We start from the raw sequence: 24965 nt of genomic DNA, 5'->3' as shown, positions 1-24965 counted from the left end.
TGCAGTTTATATAGTCACGAAGGCTCATTTTCCGTTTGCTTTAACGCTTTTCCTCACTTTTAGGTCCCAGAGTCATGTGGTAACCTAAGTACACCAGGGGCCCCAGCCAGACCCAAAAATTTAAAAAAAAGACACTTTTCCGGTGGGTCAATTTTCAGCCATTTTTTTAGGGCACTTGTTTATTTGATGACAGTAAAATGTGCTTGTATGACATGTACCACAGTGAGAAAGCAGTACAAAGCAGAATGCAGCAGTTTGATCAACATAATGCTTTGATGGCTGTGATAACACACACGATGTACATTCCAGTTTATTAGAAATTAAACCTTATTTTAACGGTTGTTTTCATAAAGTGTAACAAGGAATAGTTGGTAAACTTCAGTTCCAATGGGCCCAGCTCACATAATTTCTCTGCTACATAAGAATAACGACAATAAAAGGTTATAATTCAAAACAATGAAGAAAAGGTGTACTAGTACACATGCGCAGACCCTTTCGAAAAAAATTGAATATCATGGCAAAGTTTATTTTATTTCCATAATTCCATTCAAAGTTACTTTCATAGATTATAGATTCAGGGCCCACAATTTGAAGTATTTATTTATGTTTACATAATTTGGGCTTCCAGCTCATAAAGCCCAGGAAATCAGGAATTCCAGATTTCCTTGACGCTCAGTTGTTTGTTTTTGGTTCTGGTGCCCCTCATTTTCCTCTTGATAATACCCCATAGATTCTCAATGGAGTTTAGATCTGGCGAGTTGGCTGGCCAGTCAAGCACTGTGATGGCATGGCTCACCAAACCAGGTTTTGGTGCTTCTGGCGGTATGGGCAGGGCCCAGGTCCTTCTGGAAGATGGAATCTGCATCTCCAAACAGATCCTCAGCAGAAGGAATCATCAAGTCCTCTAAAACATTCTGGTAGACTCTTGTGGTGACTTTGGATTTAAGAAAGCAGAGTTTACCAACACCTGCACTGGACATTGCACCCCAAATCATGACGGACTGTGGATATTTCACACTGGACCTCAAGCAGCTTGGGTTCTCTTCTTCACCCGTCTTCCTCCGAACCCTTGGACCTTGATTCCCGAATGAAAGGCACACTTTACTTTCATTGGAAAAGAGGACCCCGGACCACTGGCTATCAGTCCAGTCCTTCTCCTTGGCCCAGTTGAGACGCTTCCTACGTTGGCTGAGGCTCAGAAGTGGCTTCACCCGACAGTTGTAGCCCATCTCCCGGATGCGTCTGCATGTGGTGGTTTTTGAAGCTGTGACGCCCGCCTCATTCCACTCTTTCTGGATCTCTGCTATATTCTTGAATCTTCTCTGTTTGAGAATCCGGTGAAGCCCACAGTCATCGCTTTTGCTGGTGCATCATCTCCTGCCACATTTTGTCCTTCCATTGACATGCTTGGACACAGCACTCTGTGAACCACCAGCCTCCTTAGCTATGAACGTTTGTGGCTTACCCATCCTAAGGAGGGTATCAATGATGGTCTTCTGGCCAGTTGTCAAGTCTGCAGTTTTCCCCATATTGAACCCAACAGAGACAATTGAACCAAACTGAAGCAATTTAATGACACCTGGGGAAACCTGTGCAGGTGCTGTGAGTTCAGTAGATGATTAGTGTGTGACACACAGTTTAAAACATTTACGGCCTGCAAAATTTGGGCTGATTTCTTCAAAGTGTTCTAATTTTTTTAATTCCTGATTTTGTGGGTTTTATGAGCTGGAAGCCCAAAGTATGTAAAATATCATAAAAATAAATAAATACTTGAAATTGTTTAAATTGTGGGCCCTCAATCTATGAAGGTTTAACATTTTGAATGGAATTATGGAAATAAATCAACTTTTCCATGATATTAATTTTTTTTTGGAAAGGGTCTGTGTATATGTGTGTGTGTGTGTGTACTATCTATAAATGTAAAATATTGCAAGTTTTTTTAATGTGGAAAAATCAAAATTTAAAAAGTCCTTTAATTGTACTACGATAGTTTTCTGAGGTTGAACATTTGAAGAATTGAGATTTTTAAGCCAATTTTTCGAACCCATTTTTTAATAAATGGGGCAAAAAAACAACTAATCAATGAAGCCAAACTGAAATTAAAAGAAACATATCCTGAGAGCGTTAAAACTTTTTACACCTATCTCATTGTTATGAATTTATATCACTTTTCTCTTTAACTCTATATGATTTTCTTGCACCAGTAAAAAGGCTGACAGAAATAAATGTCAAAATAATACAACAGCTATTTAACATATAATCATAATTTTCCATTTGTAAGGAATAAACCATTTTTGTAACTTAACGATGTCCGGAATGAAATTGAATGCCCCCCACACCCCCACCCCCACTGCCAGTAAATTAAAAAACATGATAATAATGAAAAAAAGACTAATAACAAAAAAAAACTCAAATAATAATAGAACATGTTGAAAAGGTCATATAGTAGACAGAGCACATGGTATTTATGTCTCAAAACTCATCAGTGATTTTGTTAAGAAGCTACCAGAAAGCTCACCTTATTTTTGTTAATATTAAAAGAGAGCCTTAAGGGGAAATTGCGACGTGTTCATGTCAATATCCGTCTGCCATCCCCTTCTTCCTTGCATCCGATTCAGCCACAATGCATATCTCCTCCTTCTCCACAGCGTTTACTATGTTGAAAAAATATTGCATTTGTCCAACCTGGTGTCCGAGAGCTCTGAGACCGTCGATTACAGACTGAAGCCAGAGAAGAAATGTGACATTCGTATTACGTGTGATCATATTTGGTCACAATGTGCGTTTTAGTACATCACCTGGTCAAACTCGGGTGGAAAATTCACATTGTTCTTGGAGTCGACAAACACGATGGGAGCATCTATGGCCTCCTTCAGACTCATGCCCAGCCAAAGGTGATTTATCACAGACTGGGTTAACAGATAAACCATGTCAACCAAAAATATATATAAATGACAAATAGTGTATTTGAGGAATACCAAGGCCACTGCAGTGGTGATCATGCTTCCCCCTGCTCCACCAATCACAAGAAGTCCTCCAGACTTGGACTCGAGTATAGCCGGTGTCATTGAGGAGGGAGGCTGCTCACCTGAAACAACATGCAAACATTATGCTATACAGTATTCGCGCTGGATAGGGACCGAGCAGTGCCGCGAAAAGTGAAAATCTGCTCGTAATTGACACCTCCGTATTCCGGCTGTTATTTCCAGGTATTTACATGTGCTACATGTAACTTAGAAGATAGCGCCTTTCATTTGAACCGACCCATTTTCCATCTGGGCAAAAGTATTGGAACAATAAATGGCGCTCAATTACAGTTACATTGAACCCCGCATACTTCATCTATTTGCAGATTTATTTATTTTTTTAATCTTTTTCCCATTTTAGATTTTTTCCCCTCGATTTTTCTTTTTCAAAATGTATTTTATTTATTTTTTTAGCCTTATTCATCGAATTTTACGATCGCCGCAAATATAATTCACGGCATACGTTTAAAAAGAAACAAACAACAAAAAAATCATTATTGACTCCAAATAAATGATGGAAACCTCCATTTCACATCATTACTCTCTCTCTCTATTATACTGTTTCTTCTGACCATGTTACTGCATGCCAAAAACGTTATTGTTTTTATGCTTTATGGCCACCGTAGTTCTCTTTGGCAAGCAAAAGTGAGCCAAGGAACCAACTAACTACAACTACTATAAATTTCATGTGACACTGACTGGAATAGCTTTTATTGTCTGGACTGATGCGACCAAAACGGAGCAGTTTTTAACGTTGCACAGCTGTCGGTCCATTCACGTACCCACAGAGAGGAAAGTAGACTTTACCGGGCTTCAGCGTGTCTGCTCTTCCACAGAAGTCAGCCAGCTCATTATTAAGGATAATGCCTGTCCGTGGGGAGTAAACGCTTCCTCCGAATCTACACCAAGAGACAGTGATGACAACCTTTATACTTGGGGACATTTCCAACAAGCGTCTCCTTACAAATGGTTTATGGTGCTGGTGGCAGAGACGGCCAGTCCGTCTTCATCCAGCACGGACACGTGCGACGTCCCCGTGTCATCTGGCGGCGGCCTGAAGTTGGAGTAGTAGGAGGGCGGGTGGGTGCCGTTGGAAGAAATCATTCTCCTGATGTGATCGATGAAGGCGTGATCCATCAGATGGTCTGCAGCCTAAAAGAAGCCGACATTTTCCAACATTTTCCCGCTTTGTTGTGCCTGCTTGAGTGGCTTCTTGTTGTTATATGAAAACAGAAAAAGTTCCAGAGCTGGTGTCACAAAAGATAACTTTAAACTACTTATGACATGTTTTCCCTTTCAAAGTTATCCCCCTGGAGTCTAATGCACTTTCCCAGCTTTCTCTGCCAGGCCTTCGTCCAATCCTGGAAGGATTCTTCCGGGATCTTCCGCAGCTCCGTCATTACGGCCATCTTGATGTCAACCACGTCTTCAAAACGGTCCCCCTTGATGACTGCCTTGAGCTTGGAAAAGAGGGAAAAAAATCACACGGCGCCAGGTCGGGTGAGTGGTTGCTCCAGAACGGTTCTTCTCAGCCAGGAACTGTCAGATGCTCATTGCAATGTGAACAGCCGCAAGTTACCCTGCTACAACTCCCGCCTCTTCTTGTGCCCTGAACGACAAATTTCTTTCCGGGTACTGCACATTTGCTTGGCTCAGAAGAGACGCGAGCAGGAAAAGCTTGTAGTTTGGATTTGAAATACGTTTTGTGAAACCAGTCCTGGAACCTTGCTGACACCCCTCAGATTTCAGTCAGAATTGTTGCTTTTTCTTTCTTCAATGCAATGTTTTTTAATTCACAAATGTACGATAGTATTATGACTTTCCATAAATGTCTAATCCTAACCGTCTCGCTGTTGAAGAAAGGATCACGAATGCTCCTTCGCTGGCCATTGGCAAATTTGACCGCCTCTATATAATGATGGTAGAACAGAGTTTTCCGGTCCCCATCCAGGGAATGTGGTGTCAAGGAGAACCCTGCAAAAAGAAGACGGACACAGATACTACTACTTGGATAGTCAGTCTTTTGCTGGCGTCGGGCTAAACCTCCTCTGTCCAAATTTGGTAAATTTCACATTTTTTAACAAATCTATACTATTGGCCAGTCCCCACATGTGTTTGTGTGTGTTATTTTTACAATTTATTGACCAATCTTAAGTGTTGAAAGTGTTGCTCTCTTTGACGATGCTATGTTATGTGCTTTTTGTAATGGGTTTCCTGAAAAGTGATGGTTCTGGTGGCACGAGGATTCCGCCCAATGCCAGCGCTAACGTTCCCAGAAAATGAGAGAGAAAACCTTGCATGATCTTGAGGATAAAAGCAAGCAGGACGCCCCCAGCAGGCGGTGGAGGGATGTGCATCAGGTTGTCCCCGAGAGGAACTGTCCACGCGTCTGCCACCCTGACCCGGTAGGACCTGAGATCCTCCATTTCTAATGTTCCACCTATAAGAGTGACATACAGAACCATTAGTCCATCCAGGCGGGTTACACCCTGAACTTGGTTGCCAGCCAGTCGTACTTTTTTCATTTTTCCAAGGGCTGTCATACAAGAAATGGAAGGATGGAAGGTACTGTAGTATTCGTGTGTTAATGTGTCTTTTTACGTGACACGGCCTAGTGCGTCACGTCATGAGCTGGAGTCAGTCGGCTGGGCTGCTTGGTTCCGTGTGACCGTCTGCTCCTTGCGACCTTTTCCTCATGTCATTCCTTCTTTGTCCTTTTCTCATTTTGTATTCGTGTGTTTGAGTGTTTGTTCTGTTCAATAAATGAATGACAGCGCGTCGGCAACTGAGGCTCTCCTTGCCTACTTCCGAGGGTTTTTAGTTGCCCTGTTTTTACCTTAAATTTCTTTAGGAATAATATTATTGAACATTTCCATACATCTCCCACCTGCGGCTTTGACGTCACGAATTAAATCCCAAGCCATCTGGCCAATGTAGAAGGCGTCGGCTCCTTTGTTGGCAATGAGCTGCATGCTCTCAGCGAGTTGAGGAAACTTCATGATGTCTCCTGTCCCCAGCGTACTCTTGTTGTTGTTGCAAAAAACCTCACTGGTACAAAAAAAAACACAGACATTATTCTGAATTATCTTTTACATTGCATACATACAATAAGCGTTTTTTTTATTTTTTATTTTTTTTTTCATCCTCACACAATTGCCATAACAGGGATGCTTAATTCTTGAGAGATATGTGGAAGTTTAGCGGGATTTAATGGTACTATATAATTAATCTAAAAACTTGGTGGCACATTTTCCTGAATTTCTTTGTTCAAATTCTAAATTGTATGACCTCAGACTATGTTATCCATCTGTCTATGGTACCAGTTTCTGAACGGGGCTCATTTGCATGAATTCCCACCGATACTACAAACATAGTACGTAAGATGATTTGAGATACTAATATTTTGAGTTACGAGCGTGGGCACAGAAAGAATAACTTGTTTCTCAAAGTACCACTGTAGTTCCTTGGCACCAGCATGCTAGGAGATGGCACCAAAGCAATACTTTTATATTAGACAGTGCTTTGCCCTAATAAAGAAGATGCGCTCCAAAATAAAAATGTGAATAGGTAAATTAGCAAATCGCGAATGTGCGTGGGAACACTGTAATCAAATAGTGTTGTTTTTGTACCAGAGGGAAGAATCTTCTACTCTGCTTTTCACAGTGGGCATGCTAAGAATCTTCCCCAGATGAGGAGGCACCGGGATGCCCTCCCTGGCCAGTCTTATGGGCTCCTCGAAGAGCTTGGACCACGGCAGCCTGCCGTACCGCTTGTGAAGGGCCTCGTAGCCCCGCAGCTCTCCGGGAACGCCGATCCACTGACTACCTAGGAGAGTGAAATACTGCAAATGGTAATCCACGACGCTAATGCATATTTACAACATATATTCTGTAATTACCTGGCATATATTTGAACGAGTCGGGACAATCATCTAACAGGTTGCTTTTAAATTTCTGAGGGACCGTCTCTCTGAAGTTGTAGACCGTCACCTTACCTGGGGAAAAAATTACGTCAAGCACATTGACAATCAACTTTGCAAAAGACTTAGGACTTAAGGGCACCAACCTGTTCTATTTCGAACAGTTACTACGGAACCGCCGCCGAGTCCCATGCTCTGAGGGTAGACCACTGCGGTGCACAGGAGGGCCGCGATGGCGCCGTCTACTGCCGAGCCGCCCTGCTGCAGCAAGCTCCTGGAAGAGGGCCGCCATTCAGGTATGTGCAGGGGAATTTCATGCGTACACTCCAGTAATGGGACATGAACCATGCGCTACTTGTTACATGTCAGGAGGAGAGACAAGTCTGTCTGCATTACACGCAGAGCTGGCAAATAAAAATACCACGCCTGCCTCACAGCGTAGTGTAGCGCAGTACACTTACGCTGCGCTGTAAACTCTAATCACAATATCAAACCACATTTTAGGCGAGTGTCCATCAAAGCTGAGCACTGTTATCATTGTAATTTTTGATACCACTCCTGTATTGGATACACTGCCACAATGAATTTGAAGATGTGATTATTACATATTTATTTTTTTAGATGGTGCACAAACAGTTGTGCACAAGGGCCACGTTTAATTTGTTGATATGGACAGATAGGTCATGTCATTTGTAGATAAAGGAATAGAAATAAAAATAAACTGTGAACATAAAATATGTATTTTAATAATTACAAAATTCATTCACATGAGTTTTTGATATATTTAATAATTAATGTGTTTTGTTTATTATCAATATTATTACAATGAATCAATTTCCAATTATATAAATAGATGAATGAAAAACAGTAAATTTATATATATATATATATATATATATATAATTACTGTAATTTGTAGTCTATAATGCACATTTTTCTCCTTCAAAAGTCAATTGTGAATTATAAATAGGTATACTACAAGTGAGAAAATTCTTTCACATTGAAATTAGGTATATGAGTAGATGTGTTTTAGAACAGCCATAAAGCCGCAATGTTAAAACTAAACACTAGGGTGCGCCACAATATTAAATACATTATTAAAGAACAAGTAAACCTCCGTATTAATAATGTTACTGATCAGAAATGATTAGAAAAACAAATGAAGAGATGGTCACCACTAACATTTATTGCATATAAATATATCAAAAGTCATGGGTGGGCATTATATATAGGTAGAAGGATTTTCCTGATTTTGGGAGTCAATTTCGGGGGTGCGCATTATTCTTGAGTGCGTATTACACGCGAGAAATTATGTTCAGCAATTTTAAGAAAAAAACTGCTAAATTAATGCAACTAATATTGCACACTTGATAATCATTCAATGGCGCAGGTTGTATTCAGCCCCTATTTTGCCCCTCCCTGTCTGAAACTGAAGCAGGAGGCAGCTCATTATCCAAAGCATACCACATCTTGCGCAAAACATGATGTCACTGGTGTTCATTGATGATGTGATGCATTTCACAAGGAGACAAACAAGCAGCAGACTAGACGAGCCAACCACTAGTTAATGCGCTGTCCAAACCCTTCTAGTCACTGGAATTGTGAAGGTACTCTGCAAAAAAACAAAAAAAGGCTGCAATCATTGAATATTTAATGTTCTTGATACAAATGACTTCAGGGCTTTGGCGCAACCTTTTGCCATTTTTGAGCATTATACTGTAGAAAGAGCACTAAAAACGTGAATAGTTGAGTGCCTCAACAAGTAGCTGAGGAAATTTTCCACAGGGAAAAAAACAAAAACGCAACTTCACTATGTTTGGGGTAAACTTCTTAATCCTTTAACCAATACAAAAAAAAAAAAACTTGCATTTTATATTTCCTTTGGCCAGTTCTAATAGTTTTGTTTTTTTAAATACAGTACGAGCCTCTACCAAATGGTTGACATGTCACTTGATGGTAAACAAAAAGAGCACAATGGCAAAAACCAAAGGCAAAGTTACTATAAATACACAGTTTGAAGGTTTGGCGACATTGGATTCACTGCTTTCTTTGTTTTGTTTTCAATCATTTCATCATATTTTTTCAAAGCATTGCAATATAGCAGAAGATATGGAATATTAGCATAGTTGCCATTTCTATGTTCATCTCATTTGTGTAGGGTTCCACACCCACCGTTATTTGTTTTTTTCTACAATAGCAAAGAGTTACGAGTGTTAAAAAAAATAATTCCTTGAAAAACATGGGTCACTATACGCTTTAGCTGCCATCTTTGGAAAAGGCATCTATGGTCCTTAAATCTGATTATTTGCTTTCTTCATGTGCTCAGCTTTTTGGTCAAGCAGGTCGTTCAAGTGTTAAATCAGAGCTGCACGTCTTGAATGACATGCTGATTGCTTTAATTCAAATCCATTGTGGTGTTGTATAGTAGATATAAAAAGTCTACCCCCCCCCCCCAGTCCAAATGCCAGTTTTGAAATGAGTTGTCTTGGTCTCATTTTTATACATCACATAACCCTGGCATTTGAATCGGGGTGTGTAGACTTTTTATATCCACTGAATATCAGCAACTGAATTCAAACTGTCCAAATACTTTGAGCATATTTTGTCAAAGTATCAATTCGCATGTCATGGACTCCCAATGTAGTATCATGAAGTAGGCAGCATGTCTATGTGGGTATTATCCATTTACTCCCCACACATCTTATCCAATCTCTTAAACTGATTATCACCTCGCTCAATTTCACACAAACAGCTGACTCATCAACAAAGTGTGATGTGAATCCTACGCCACGAAAGCCACAGAACACTGAAAAAAAATAATCGAGCAGAATTGTATAGGTTGATAGTGACTTACCTGCCAACCTGCGAGCAAAGCTGCGAGTCTGCGGCGACGGCGGCGTGCCGGAAGCCACCGCCGCTGCCGGAACACGCCGTGGGCAGCAGAGTGGCCACGCAGACGCACAGCAGACCGACGGTGCCCAGCAACGCGCACACCAGGCAGCAGCACCACTTGTGTCTGTCCATCTCAGACAAGGGCAAGTCAAGGTCACGCCACTAAGCCACCATCGCTGACGACCTGGATGCTGCACGCCGACTGAAGTTCCACGCAGCGTTGTCACGGGAACGCGCGCCACATGCACTCCCTGGCTCCCCCACTCAGGGACCGTCAAGAAATGATTCCTGCAACACTCATACAATACAGTACAGTAATCCCTCGCTTATCACCGGAGTCAGGTTCCGGACCACCCCTGCAATAGGAGAAATACCCAAAGTATCGACCATGTTTTTTTTTTTTTTATTATTATTTATACATATTTTAAAGCTGTACGAACATCCCCAGACTCTGAGGAATCTTCCCTAACCTATACCATACTCTTATAAATAACACTTTCTATATTCTTAAACACCCTTTTAATCTCTTAAACATACAATTATGCACATTTTAATGTTTTAGGCTACGAAGCGTTTATTTTACCACAAACAATTACATCCTGCAATATGGCAAATTATGCAAGATATGAATATGAAAAAAAAAATCCACAAGAGGTGAACCACGATATAGCAAGAGAGCACTTTTTGTTCGTATTGTATATGCAAAATAACTCAATCTTAGCAGCAACGCACAATACCGGAACATTACCTAGCTGCTTAGGAAAACGTGGACTGGGTGTGGAGTTGCGGTATTGCTCATTCCTCAACAATGGGAGAAGTGTGGCTGTTGAACCATTTCACCAGAGAAAACAATACGGGTGTGTTGAAGCACCCAAATCCCCTTCTCATTTGACTACCCTGGGGATAAGTTCATTGGAAAAGTGTGGGTGTTGAAGCACCTGCATCACTCATGGGTGCAACTCGCTTGGGGAAAAGTGGGGGTGTTGAACCATTTCACCAGGAAACGTATGGATGTGTTGAAGAGCCAACCTTCCACACAGGTATGACACCCCTTGGGAAAAGTGTGGCTGTTAAAACATGATGCACCCGGGGGAAAATGTAGTGCAGGCGTTGCAACACCTGCATATTTCCCACACCCTAATGAGGACAATGCTACATAAAATGGATGGATGGTTCTACATTAAGTTCCACGTAGCAGTAATTTAAGGATGCTCCCTGCTACATCCCTCCAGATGGGCTTGTATAAACCTCCAAAAGTGCCACGATGTTCACTGAGTCCTTCTTATGTCAATCCATGTGCAACCATGTTTGGGCTCCACGGTGCGCAGTCCTTAAATGGTAACAAGGATGTCATCAACAAACTCACTTGCACTGCTGCAATGTCTCTCAGAGAGTTGAATGACATTTGGAACCCTTTTTTTCCCAGCCTGCTGCTAACTCTCGTTTCGAGTGTTCCAGGCCACATGCGTGTGGTGCTTTTTTGTTCAAAAACTTTTGTTACTGCACTCATCGACCACAAGAAAGTGGTCTTGGAAACAAACATTTTTGCTTGTTTGTTCTGTGTCGGGCGGCACGGTGGCCGACTGGTTAGAGCGTCAGCCTCAACAGTTCTGAGGACTCGGGTTCAATCCCCGGTCCCGCCTGTGTGGAGTTTGCATGTTCTCCCCGTGCCTGCGTGGGTTTTCTCCGGGCACTCCGGTTTCCTCCCACATCCCAAAAACATGCATTAATTGGAGACTCTAAATTGCCCCTTGGTGTGAATGTGAGTGCGAATGGTTGTTTGTTTGTATGTGCCCTGCGATTGGCTGGCAACCAGTTCAGGTTGTACCCCGCCTCCTGCCCGATGACAGCTGGGATAGGCTCCAGCACGCCCGCGACCCTGGTGAGGAGAAGCGGCTCAGAAAATGGATGGATGGATGTTCTGTGTCGTGTGTGCGTGCGTGCGTGTGTTGTGCTTAGTATTTTTTAAATGTATTGTAATTTGATTTCATTTAATTAATTTGATGTATTTTTTTCATTTCTAGTTCTTCAAGAATCAGAAATGTAATAGTTTTGCACATTTTTATTATTTATCATTGTGTATTTCTAATTTTTCATTTTAGTGTATTTCTCAAAAGTATCATACCCAGACACTTTATGAATTAAAATAATTATTTGTATTAATGAATTTTTAAAATATAATGCTTTTACTGTGTATAGATAGATAAAATTAGTTTTCATTTTTCCACTTTCTTTTGTATGTTTTTGTGTATTTTTCCTCAGTTGTTAATTTAGAAAACAATGCTTTTAATTTTTAAAATTATTTTTCATAATTTTTATATTACTATCCTTATTGTCTATATTTTTCCAAGTACCTTCCCTAGACTTTTATTATTTATTGGAATAATATTTTTTTAATAAATTAATTTTAAAAATGTAATGATTTTATATATATATATATATACATATATATATATATATATATATATATATATATATATATATATATATATATATATATACATATATATATTAGTTTTTAAATAATTATTTGAATCAACATTTGTATTATTTTTTTCCTTCAGTCTAATCATACCCAGACAAGTCTGGAACCTTTAGTTTGGATGTTGCACAGCTGGCCACAAGGGAGAGACCTTTATCACACTTCCAATTGTAATTCCCTAACAAAAATCTCAATATCACTGAATGCTTTTAGCTATACTCTAGTGCATGTTCATATTTTTCCACCGCTCTGGAATAAGTAAATACAATATTCCATAATTACTTTTGCTACACTTGTAAATAGCACAATGAAGGAAAGCATGTATGTTCATGAATGCAGGGACTCCGTTGCAGTGACTTGTGACCCATTCAAAAAAAATATATATTATAGTATTTTTTTGTTTAATTCAACAATTTTATGTAATTATTTGATCTATTCAGTCATTCACTTGAATATTATTGTATTTAATTAATTGATTTAATGCTTTTTTTTTTTTAATTGGATGGGAAAATTCTGGCTGCAATGTGTACTGCAATGCAGTTAATACTGTATTTATCACTGAGTTTATTTTCCCCTCTTCCTTACTATGTTGAACATTTGAGAGGACAGCACAGGAGCTTACACACCACTCCTGCCTGCTCCGTGCCTATTAATAGTGCACCGTTAATATTTTCTAGCCTGCGTCATGCCCACCCACCCGTGCCACTCTCTATTCACTCCATTTGTGTGTGCGCCGCCTGCACCTTTGACTGCTTTTGGCATCTGTCACTCAAAGTCCACTCATGATTGCTCACGCCTTAAAAAGCCTTTTTAACTTCAAATACTGCTCTTTGGATGCAATACTTGCAGAGACAGCTGATTGAAGTCATGACTTGTTGTCTTAAATTATAATTAAATCAATTATTAATATGAATGAATAATGAAAGTATGTTAAACACTTATTTTTTTTAACCTCTTGTGCATCCATACTTTAAAGAAAATCAAATGTATGCCTTGAGCACAGAAAGGTTTGCCCAACTGTTAGTTATACAGTCGGTTTACTGCTGTTTTAATATTGAAATGTCATGTTTCGCCCTGAAGACAGTTAGACTACTCATACCAGTCATAATATTAGGTACACCTGCACAATAAAATTGGGTCAAAGGCAAGTGCTGTATCAACAATTCTCCCAAGGATAATATTGCTCAATTTCGATTGCCATTAAAAATCCAGATCCTTGCCTCAGTCCTGGTTGAGGGTCGAAATAAAAAGCATTGTAACACATGTTGCTCCTGTGTTCGACGGTGTGAGGGTCCTAAAGACGCGTCCTTGTCGAGAAGGCACAGTGCAAATTCCACCCATGATAACTCTAATTATAAGATGAATACCTCTATCAAAACAATACAGCATATCATACAGTATGTATGCTGGGGTCCGCAATGGGAGTAATTATTAATCCTGCCTTTATAATTGGATTAGTGTTCATGTGAGCTTTTATTTCATTATCAGTGTGTCGGTGACAGTCGGGACTTTTCAATGAACTTGCAACTCCTGTCAAAGAATGGGCCAACATGCTGGGAGTGGACGCCTTGTCTTCCAGCTGTAGCGCGCGTAAATATTTTATATTTGCTTATTAATTTTTCAGTAATAGCAAACTGTGCCAGGACACTTAACTTGGTCAGGAACAACATTGACTTTGGGTAACCCACGACATTTGAATATTAAGATGACGTTTCCAAATATTAAGTATTTATTTTGATTTATTATTGCTGAATTTCTTTTACTATTCTGATTTTTGTTTTTGTTATGAAAAGGGCATTTGAGCCATTTTCCTTGCATGAATCTTTCAAATATAGCCTACATCAGTCACGTGTAATAGAGGTGAAGGTGTACTGATCCAAATTAGGAGCTTGGAGGAGGTCTGCTACACCATCCTGGTATCGGGCTGCCTCGTTTTCCTTGCAAGTTGTGTGGGTTGTTTAATACAGTATTTTCCAAAAATGATGTTTACTCAAGTTGATTACCATGCACCATAAATTTATTTATTTATTGTTAATCCTCTGCGTGCATGTGTGTGCGTGCATGTGCACGCGCCTTCAAATGGGCCACACAGCTCCCTGAGGCTTGTGTGTACTTCGGCAGCAGCAGGTCTACAATTAAACGGCAAATCTACACAGAGAAAATGTTCCAGTTTTTTATTTTTTTTTTATTTATTTTTTTTTAAACATCACTGGCGGCACTGAGAACTAGAGCGGGCTAACTCCATTTTCGTCAATTTTAATTTAAGCGTAGAAATGAATAGAGAAGGCAAATCTTTCTGATGAGCACTGCTCTGAATCAAAGTTTAGTTCCCATTTTGCCATCAAAGCGGCAGCCCATTATTTCACTCGGCACTTCTTTTTAAGCTTGGGTGCCAGTGCATCTGCATTTTAGGAGAAGTCAATGTTGTTTTATCTTTTTTTATGAAATATTGATAGATTTGACGGATGTTTGGACTTAGACCACTATTGCAACTACGTTTATAGTGGCAGCCAATGGGTGTCAAAACATAAAACTTAAAATCACTCTCCTGCAAAAGGACCAACATGGAGTTAGCCTACTCTAGTTCTCAGAGGCTCATTTTATCTTTTAAAAACATGCTAGGTACCCCAGAGGTCCATTTGTTAACTAGTTAGCTTTGTGGCACATACTGTATTAAACTTACTATTGAAAAACAAATAAAATCCTTTATATGCTACAAGTTCAGATCGGCACCAAATTTCAATGGATTATATAGCTTTGGCGGCACGGTGGTCGACTGGTTAAAACGTCAGCCTCACAGTTCTGAGGACCCGGGTTCAATCCCTGGCCCCGCCTGTGTGGAGTTTGCATGTTCTCCCCGTGCCTGCGTGGGTTTTCTCCGGGCACTCCGGTTTCCTAGCACATCCCAAAAACATGCATTAATTGGAGACTCTAAATTGCCCGTAGGTGTGACTGTGAGTGCGAATGGTTGTTTCTCTGTGCCCTGCGATTGGCTGGCAACCAGTTCAGGGTGTACCCCGCCTCCTGCCCGATGACAGCTGGGATAGGCTCCAAGCACGCCCGCGACCCTAGTGAGGAGAAGCGGCTCAGAAAATGGATGGATGGATGGATATATAGCTTTGCTCTTTACACAGCCTTCCACAAACATCCATCCATCCATTTTCTGAGCCGCTTCTCCCCACTAGGGTTGCGGGCGTGCTGGAGCCTATCCCAGCTGTCATCGGGCAGGGCACATACAAACAAACAACCATCCGCCCTCACATTCATACCTACGGGCAATTTAGAGTCTCCAATTAATGCATGTTTTTGGGATGTGGGAGGAAACCGGAGTGCCCGGAGAAAACCCACGCAGGCACGGGGAGAACATGTAAACTCCACACAGGCGGGGACGGGGATTGAACCCGGGTCCTCAGAACTGTGAGGCGGACGCTCTAACCAGTCGTGGCAAGTTAATTGAAGACTCTAAATTGCCCGTAAGTGTGAATGTGAGTGCGAATGGTTGTTTGTTTCTGTGTGCCTTGCGATTGGCTGGCGACCGGTTCAGGGTGTACCCTGCCTCTCGCCCGAAGATAGCTGGGATAGGCTGCAGCACGCCCGCGACCCTAGTGTGAGGATAAGCGGTATGGAAAATAGATGGATGGATGTATTATACTGCCCCCAAGTGGCCAAGGTGCCCACACCGGAAGGAGCAGCACAGTGTCCATTGAATTGAAGCGAAACAATTTGGCAAAAACTGTTTAATTCATCATTACTTTATGTTTTTATAAAGTATAATATAGAGGGCTACCGTTCTTAAAATGTAACGAAAGACTGGGGTAGTTTTGGGGGGACTGGAACGGGCTGAGGGCATTTAAATGGAAAAATGGATTTTAATGTACAAGCAAATTGACTTATGAGCTTGGTATGAATTTAATTCGTCAATCAATGTAGCAACTATACAAGAAATATCTGGGCCCTTTAAGTGCAGTAAGGATGTCAAGGGAGCATACGAGTCAAAGTAGGCTAATGCTTGAGCGATGCAGTGGAGATAGTCGTGCTCTCCCTGCAGCTCAGGAGACGCAGATGTCAGAACACTCACGTTCCCCAGGGTGCGCAGGGCAAAATGTGCTCTTTTCACAGTTTTGCGCTATAAAGCTCAAGTCTTAATTGGCCATGCAGGCACACACACACACACACATACAGTACATAATGGACACTCTTTCTTTTTCTTTTTCTTTTTTTTTTTTGCCCTGTGTGGACATCTGCTGCGGGCCTTCCATGACCCTGGGTATAAACATGGCGTCGTTCACCTTCTCACGCGATTCTCCTTAGCAAATGTGCTCTTATTAAGTAGCGTGTAGGCACGCTCACACTTCACGTCATCCCACATGAAGATTATGCAAATGTAGCCTGCATGAAAAGTCAACTTTTTTTATTTTACGGGCAAAGAATACACTTTTTGCAATAACTGTACAACAGCTATTAAAAAAACAAAAATCAAATAGTAGGCCGCCAAGGTTGAACTGAGGGTGAAACAAAGCAATCAGCAGTGTGGGCTCTGAAGAGAACAAGGCAGAATTAGTGACCTTTTTTTTTTTTTAACAAAGCTTGCATAGCTTAAACATCTGAGGCAATAAATGCTCTCTAAGTAGCATGAAAATAAAAATTCAGACCAACAAAGGGTATGAGTGCATGGCAAAATGTCCGTATGGTCGCCAGTCAGTTGATTCACCGTCACGTTCACACCGTCACTGAGTGGGACCTGAACCCCCTCGAGAAAGCCCACTGTTAATGCACTGCTTATGATTTATATAGATGCATACACAGAACAGTGGCTGAAATAAGTATTTAACACGTCACCATGTTTCTCACTAAACATACTTCCAAAGGCGCCATTGACCTGAAAATGTCACCAGATGTTGGGAACAACCCAAGTCATCCATACATACAAAGAAAGTAGAACTAATAAGATAAGAAATGAAGTTGTGCGTAGTAATGTGAAATGACACAGGGGGGAAAAAAATATATAAAGTATAGTTATATAAGGAATGCCTGCCTAATCTGCTGAGAGCATTCTGCCTTAACAAAGGTTCATTCCCCCCCCCCCCCCCAAGTATTAATCTAACCTAAAATGTTGATTATTGTTGTTCAGTGGATTGGATCATACAGAGAGGTTTTCCTCATCATTTGTTTTCCGCATAAAACAGCCAAATGACTAATCTCATTTTTGTAAAGGCAGATGTCGCAGTAGGTGTACCTAATGTTGTGGCCATTCACTGTGTGTAACATATTCAATGCGTGGGAAGTGTTGAAATCATGAAGTTATTACCCACGGAGCAGCATTAAGCCTGAGAGCGTCGTCGTCCCCCCCCCCCCCCACACTAAGAGCCGCAGTGGATTCTTCTCCTTTTCACTCTTGTGGCAAATTACGCGCATGATAATCCGCGGTGACGTGGGTCTCTTTGGTGAACTCGCAGCGTGGACTGTGCGTGTGCGCGCAGTCCAATTTGCGGGGGAACGGTTCCCTTGCAAATGTCCCGGCAGGTGGCGGCTGCCGCAGACCTCCATCGAAACACCGCCAGCAGCACCCCCGCGGACGTGGATCCGGGAGCCGGCCGATGTACCCCACGCACCTGCTGCCTCATCCGCAAGAAGTAGGAAGGCAGGGACCATGAGCTCCTCTTTGCCGAAAAGCGAATCCGCAACGTCCCTGCTGAGATCCGCGGGGCTCCAGCGCAGATCCACGCAGTCCGACCACGGTCCGCACGGCGGCCGCGGCGGGCACCGGAGCCGGCGCGGCCCGGCGGAGGAGGCGAGCGCGAGGAGACCTCTGTGCCGGCCCGGCCACGCAGAGAACGGCGCGGACGACGCGAAGCGCAAGACGCGCTCCAAATCCGGAAGGTTCAGGCAGTCCGCCGGCCACGTCAAGGGGTCCCCGGGTGGGCCCGAGGAGGATGCCGACGCCGACTTCTTCTTCCAGACCAGCAGGAAGCTGGTGAGCGGCTCAGCCTCCAGCCTGAGTTCGGACGCCGCCGCCGGGAGCGCCCCGGCTCCGAGTCGGCCCGCCTCCGGCCGGAGGTCCAAGGGGCTCAGCGCGGTTTCGGACTATGATGCGAGCCTGCACCCCATCGTCAAGTCTGTCTTTGGACAAGTAAGCTTGCACCCAACACGAACATGCAACACCATTTTTTTTTTTTTTAAGAACACAATCAATTAAAAACAATGATAGTTGGAATTGGGCAGCACGGCACACTAGTGGTTAGGTCGTCGAGCGGGTCTGGGCTCAATTCTAGGTCCTCTAGCTTTCTAAATGCATGTGTATTGAGGACTCTGTATGAGTGATTATTTGTTTTGGGTGAAGGCGGCACAGCGGACTCGTGGCTAGTACGTCTGCCTCACAGTCGAGACGCTCTCGGTTCGAATCTGTTTTCTCCGGGTATTCGAAGTCACTCGTTCCAAAATCAGGCACGTTAAGCCAACTAAATACTCCCATACATTTGGTTGTTTGTTTATGTGTGCTGAGCCATTGGCTGGAAACCAATCCGAGGTGTACACTGACGGGTGTCGAACATGGGGAGGAAAAGGGGATCGCTGTCCCAGGGCCCAGAGTATTTGGGGTCCCTGACTGGCCTCGGCTTTGGTCCTCCTGTGCGTGGATTTTCTTCGGATAATCCGGTTTCCTCGCTCATTCAAAAAGAATGCTTGTCAGGCTGACGGAATACTCTAAAATCGCTCATCTGTCAAAATGCGCCTTGCGATCGACCGGCGACCAATCCAGGGTGTGCCCTGCCTCTCGACCAAATTCAGCTGAGATAGGCTCCAGCTCACTTAATGAGGACAGGCGCTATAGAAAATGGTTGCACGGATCAATAGTTTGAGGAAATCACACACCGGAATGAGACCTCCACCAAGGCTTAACAACGCTAATTCGGTACCGCCTACAACGAGAGACGCGGCCGAACATGACAGAAGTATATACTGTACTCTATTATTTTTTTATGAAACCACAAAATCGTGACGCGGTTGTCAAGGAAGAAGCGGACTGCCACAAAGAGAGGAAACGGCAACAATAAAGGAGAGTGTAAATATTTTGAGAGATTGATGGCAATGATCGATCGCCCCGTTCACTGACGACAACACAAGCGTTTTGGTGACAGAGACTCGTCACGCTTTGCTTTCTAGCCATAGGTAGAAAGGAAATTATAAATATAGTTGAATATTATTGTAAAACACAATATAAAAATATACTTTACTGTATTGACACAGTTTGGCTTGCGGGAAGCTCGTGCATTTTTAATCGGCTGTATCTGCGACATTGCGAGGCCGTTCGCTGGCGATTGAAATTTTGAATTGCAGCAAACCAAGTGGCCAACGGTCGGACAGTAATAAAAAGTGGCTGCGTACCCCGCACTTTAGTCGCGTCGGGGCCCTCGGCTCGGTGTGCGACGGGCCTGCCTTCATGGCGACCCACCGCCTGCACATGTATTCCGTTTACCACTGACATCCATTGATTGTTTCCGTTGGATATTCTGGTAAAAATGTCCCAAAATTCCGCTAATCAACTGGAAAGTAAGAACAAAACAAACAAAAAAGGCGTCGTCCTGCTGCTCCTCATCCTGTTTGTCCAGTTTTAAGTTCTCCTAAATGGTCTAAAGAAGTCAGGTCAGAGAATAAAAGGGGGGGGGGGGGGGGGATAAAAAGAGTAGAAACGTGCATTGGTAAAAGTGAGGAAATTGGCAAGCGAGCAACATTTAAAGAGACATCTCCCTAAACAGCTGGGAGGAGGAAGCACGACTCGATGTAACTTTTAACCATGGGGCTCCATGTGACGTTTCCATACTTAGTGTTTTGCATTTGATTGTTTTATGTTTATGGCCCGGAAGTGTATCTCATACAATTATTGACTGCAATCATGACTTTACCACTGCCTTACATGTTTCTAGGCACACGAGAAGCTGCATGCATGTGAATATGAATGTAGCTGCGTTTATTGTGTGTGTGTGTGTGTGTGTGGTCACCTGAGTTGCAGCAAGGGATCAACTTTCAGTGTGCGTGCGTGCACAAGCCACAACATTAGGTACACGTGCACAAACTAATAAGCTCTTATGATATTTGAAAATGCAAACTACAACCACAATGATAAAATATTCCTCCACCCATGCTCTATAGCTCTTGTCAGTTAGTTTATCACAGTGCCCAAATTCCATCCAAACAATATAAATTCAATCTGTCTTCTTCGTTATTCGAAGAATGTATCATTTATCTATCCATCCATCCATTTTCCTCCGCTCATCCGAGGTCGGGTCGCAGAAGCAGCAGCCTAAGCAGGGAAGCCCAGAATTCGTAGTCTCTCCAGCATGACCCGGGTCGTCCTCGGGGCATCCTTCCGGTCGGACGTGGCCGGAACACCTCACCACGGAGGTGTCCAGGGGGGGCATCCTAACCAGACGCACAAGCCACCTCATCTGGCTCCTCTCAATGTGGAGGAGCAGTGGCTCCTCTAAGTGGCTCTATCTCTAAGGGAGAGCCCGGACACCCTGCGGAGGAAACTCATTTCGGCCGCTTGTATTCGGGATCTTGTTCTTTCGGTCACGACCCACAGCTCGTGACCATAGGTGAGGGTAGGAACGGAGATCGACCGGTAAATCGAGAGCTTTGCTTTTCGGCTCAGCTCCTTCTTCCCCACGACAGTACACCGATCCGCCTGTCGATCTCCCGGTCCATTCTTCCCTCATTCGCGAACAAGACCCCGAGATACTTGAACTCCTCCACTTGGGGCAGGATCTCCTTCCTGACTCGGAGAGGACAATCCTCCCTTTTCTGACTGAGGACCATGGAAACAGCACAGAAACAACTCACCACCAGGTGTCCAAGACATGCGGCCGGCCGCAAGTGTGATGCCACGACCACTAAGTGCGAACTAGGGTGTCCCGGTGCCAAGTGTACATGTGGACACCCTTATGTCTGAACATGGTATTCATTATGGACAATCCATGACGATCACAGAAGTACAATAACATTCACCCCCCTCCAGGTCTCACTGTCATTGCCCACGTGAGCGTTGAAGTACCCCAGCAGAATGATGGAATCCCCAGCGGGAGTGGTCTGCAGCACCCCCTCCAAGGACTCCAAAAAGGGTGGGTACTCTGAACGGCTGTTTGGTGCATAGGCACAAACAACAGTCAGGACCCGTCCCCCCACCCAAAGGGGGAGGGAGGCTACCCTTTCGTACCCCTGGAGTAAACCCCAACGTAAGGGGGTTTACCGCCAAGTCAGGGGGTAATAAGTATGCCCACACCTGCTCGGCGCCTCTCACCGTGAGCAACTCCAGAGTGGAGAATAGTCCAACCCCTCTCAAGAGGACTGGTACCGGAGCCCAAGCTGTGTGTGGAGGTGAGCCCAACTATATCTAGTCGGAACTTCTCGACCTCGCACACCAACTCGGGCTCTTTCTCTGCCAGAGAGGTGACATTCCACATCCCTAGAGCAAGCCCCAGACAACTTAGCTCCGAGGATCGTCGGGACACACAAACCCCTCCACCACAATCAGGTGACGGCTCAGGGAGGAAGGGGAAGTATAATCATAGGATTTTTATTCAATTGCTGTCTCTTGCATTAAATTACCATGTTTGTTTAATGTGGGCAAATTCAATCTAATTTAGTTTACATTGGTGAAATATGTCAGTAAAACAAAAGATATATAAAAGGCCGGCTCCGGTAAACAAATCCACGACCTCTGAACTGTGGTTTAGTCAAGTCAGCCACCTGAACAACACAAATTGCTGTTGTTTGTTGCTGGTACCGCTTTTATTCAGCATTTTAAATAAACTAATCAATTTACAACATGAATCCAACAAACGTTGACTCATTTAACACAACCTCCAATTTTTCAGAAGGTCAAAGTATAATTTTTAAATGTCAACCTCGAAACAGCATGTCTTTGTGAATAACTACAACAATATGCATTTGAACTATTAGCATGCCTTAGCGTTTTGCTGGAAAACGAATGTCATCAGGTATTAAACATTCTGTCTATAATGTTGTCTTTTGCTATTGCATTAGCATTGGTAACATTAATTACAGCACACGAGGCGGTTATGGTCAACAGCCCATTAACCACTAACGATCACTAGCTAGCTAACTCGCTCACCTGCTTAACTCTGCTGGTAGCGAGTCTTGGCAAGTTCATTTTTCTTAACTACAGTGTAATGCCACTGAACAAAATATAGACTTCCAGAAGCAACTCCAACAGAGATGATTGAGGGTTCGTTCGGAAATTCACTCCAAGCGCGCTCATGTTCAGCTAGTAAAAACAAATAATTTAAATGTGATTAATTGAAACAATTCCAACGCACCCCATAGTTTATTTTTGTAAATGTGGGTGCAATACCCAGTGGGGTTCAGTGTAGGTATTGGACCCTGGGTGATGAAAGTGTGGGTGTTGCACCTCGGAAACGCGAGTGTTGCAACTTAGCAGCAATTTAGAGTTTTCAATTTATGGCGAAAGGCAGGTTGCACCCTGGACTGGTTGCCGGCGTTTTGAGCCTTTATTCCATATCCTTGATATCCACCTTAAGGTTTAGGCACTAGTATAGACATTTTCCTCACTTGTCCTAAAACACTTCAGCTCAGTAGTTGACTGACGTTTTCGTTTGCTGCACACAAGTAGGAAAACTTTGGTATCCAATTAGGACAACTACTTGCCACTAGTGAGGCAAAACTGTGCACTTGTTGACATCTGCATGCTGCTAGTACCTCTGGTGAAGCATGACATGTTAACTAGTAGATTTTTGAGACTTGTACTAGTGGCATGCAGTTGTCAAATAGTGCACAGTTTTGCATCACTAGTACTGTAGTTGCCCTACTAGTATGCCGAAATCGTCTTACTAGTGAGGACAAAGACTGTAGTACACGGAAAAAAGTATCACAAAGCTGTCTCTTTTTTTTTTTTTTTTTTTTTTTTTTTTTTTTTTAAATTCAGATTTGAAAATTATTAGTTTGTTTCAAATGAAAATTTGCATTCATATTTATTGTTGCATTTTCAACAATGCAGCGGGGCGCCAAACTGAAATGTTTCATTTTGACCAAAGGGTTTTCTTAAAATGAATGTTTTGCGCGCCTTTATTGCAGACTTTGGCAATTGGTAAGATCAATGAATCAACTTTGCGTTTTGTTAATGTTACGGTAGGTTTCAAATCATTTATGTTTTTAAACATGGATCTGTCCTTGAGTGGACATGCGTGCTATCATCCAGAGAGTGCAGGTCAGGTAAACGTTAGCCTACTGGGGACGGGAGGAGCTGCTGCTTCAAAGTATATATTTCTTTCAGATTAACCAGAAGGATACAGTAAAACGACGGTAAAAACCTTGTGTGCGCTTGTATGGGTGTGGGAATGTGTATAAGCAAGCAGGCAACCTCGCTGTCATGTTTCTAAACTAAACTACGCTAAACTAAGATAGCAAGCAAGCAACGTTTTGGCTACCACTGCTAATGTTGTTCCAACATTTAAAAAAAAAAAAAGAAATGCTTTACATGAAATAAAAACTTTCAGGATACACTAAATGAATGGATTACTTCAATTGTTTGTAGTTATCCAGTGTGAAATGATATTATAGTACATGGACCTTAAGCTGGATATTAAGCCTGTTGAGTAAATGCTCGAATGGCTGGCCAAAAGGGCCCAACAAGCATTCACATCTACAGACAATTTAGTTTTCGATGAACCTAGCATGCATGTTTTTGGAATGTGGGAGGAATTCAGAAAACCCACGGAAGCAAGGGGAGAACCTGCAATCGCTGAGATTCGAAGCAAGAACCTCAAAACTGTGAAGCAGACGTGCTGAACTCTTTTGCTCAGCGTGCTGTCCATCATCACCATACGGTATTTTGAAACGAATGCATCTGTGACAGTGCCAATCAACTGAGCGTTGTTCTAATCATAAAGGCAGAAAGAATGTACAGCAGGTGCATTTTCTTCTCGCTGACCCACAAACACACCGTTCAAATTCAGCCCCCACCTATGCTCTTGCTGGCTAAAAAAAAAAAAAAAAATTAAAAAAAAAAGGAGGAGAGGAGAGGACAGGAGACAATTACCTTCATGCACACTAATGTGTTCCAGAAATAACTCATCTCTTGCGCTGAATCCAGGCCGGCGCTTTAATCAGTCTCAGAGGTTAGTGCAGAGATGTTGTAGTTACAGTCTCTGCTCGAAATCTCACATTATTACGTCTTTAAACCACTCCGGAATGAAAAAGATTCAAGTGATAAAGACACAAGGCAATGTACACTCGCCGGACACTTCATTGGGTGCACCTGCTAGTTTGTCAGAGAGCTCTTAATGGGAGTTAATGAGGTTGTAAGGTTTTGAGTACCTTACATATAGGGAAAGAAACTAGAAACACTTTTTACTATGATGCATAATAATACAATAGTATATTGTAAAACATGACAGGAACTGTATAAATGTAGAACAATATGAAAAATAAAATACAAATATAGCTGTGCACAATAAATAAATACAATCCATAATTGAAATCATGCTATGTTTTTGTGAAACCAGACAAGAAAATGTTGAACAAAAAAAAAAGAAATAAAACAAAATAAATACAATCAGTAATGACAGAACATAAATGATGTATGTTTATCATACAGAAAAATATATAAATG

General features: G+C 42.5%; 2 protein-coding genes across 2 annotated transcripts in view; one reads left to right on the top strand and one right to left on the bottom strand.

Annotated features, from left to right (window-relative positions):
- Nucleotides 1–147: 147 nt before the first annotated feature.
- Nucleotides 148–10119, bottom strand: ggt5b (gamma-glutamyltransferase 5b). Its single transcript, XM_061747251.1, has 12 exons — nt 9800–10119; nt 7092–7219; nt 6925–7020; nt 6656–6851; nt 5914–6074; nt 5320–5466; nt 4870–5000; nt 3991–4178; nt 3834–3925; nt 2979–3088; nt 2799–2909; nt 148–2721 (listed from the first exon to the last, which is right to left on the bottom strand). The coding sequence occupies exons 1-12, from the start codon at nt 9967–9969 to the stop codon at nt 2575–2577; spliced, it is 1677 nt and encodes a 558-aa protein (XP_061603235.1). The 5' UTR covers nt 9970–10119; the 3' UTR covers nt 148–2574.
- Nucleotides 10120–17104: 6985 nt separating this feature from the next.
- cabp1b (calcium binding protein 1b) overlaps nt 17105–24965 on the top strand; it is a 34094-nt gene continuing 26233 nt past the window's right edge. The window contains exon 1 of the mRNA XM_061747252.1: nt 17105–18449. Within this exon, the coding sequence (XP_061603236.1) occupies nt 17733–18449 (717 nt within the window). The 5' untranslated portion in view covers nt 17105–17732. The remainder of the gene's footprint in view (nt 18450–24965) is intronic.

This window comes from Phyllopteryx taeniolatus, chromosome 15, assembly GCF_024500385.1.
Source record: "Phyllopteryx taeniolatus isolate TA_2022b chromosome 15, UOR_Ptae_1.2, whole genome shotgun sequence".
Lineage (NCBI taxonomy): Eukaryota > Metazoa > Chordata > Actinopteri > Syngnathiformes > Syngnathidae > Phyllopteryx > Phyllopteryx taeniolatus.
The sequence above is the reverse complement of the archived record's forward strand: the minus strand, read 5'-3'. Positions and strand labels throughout refer to the sequence as shown.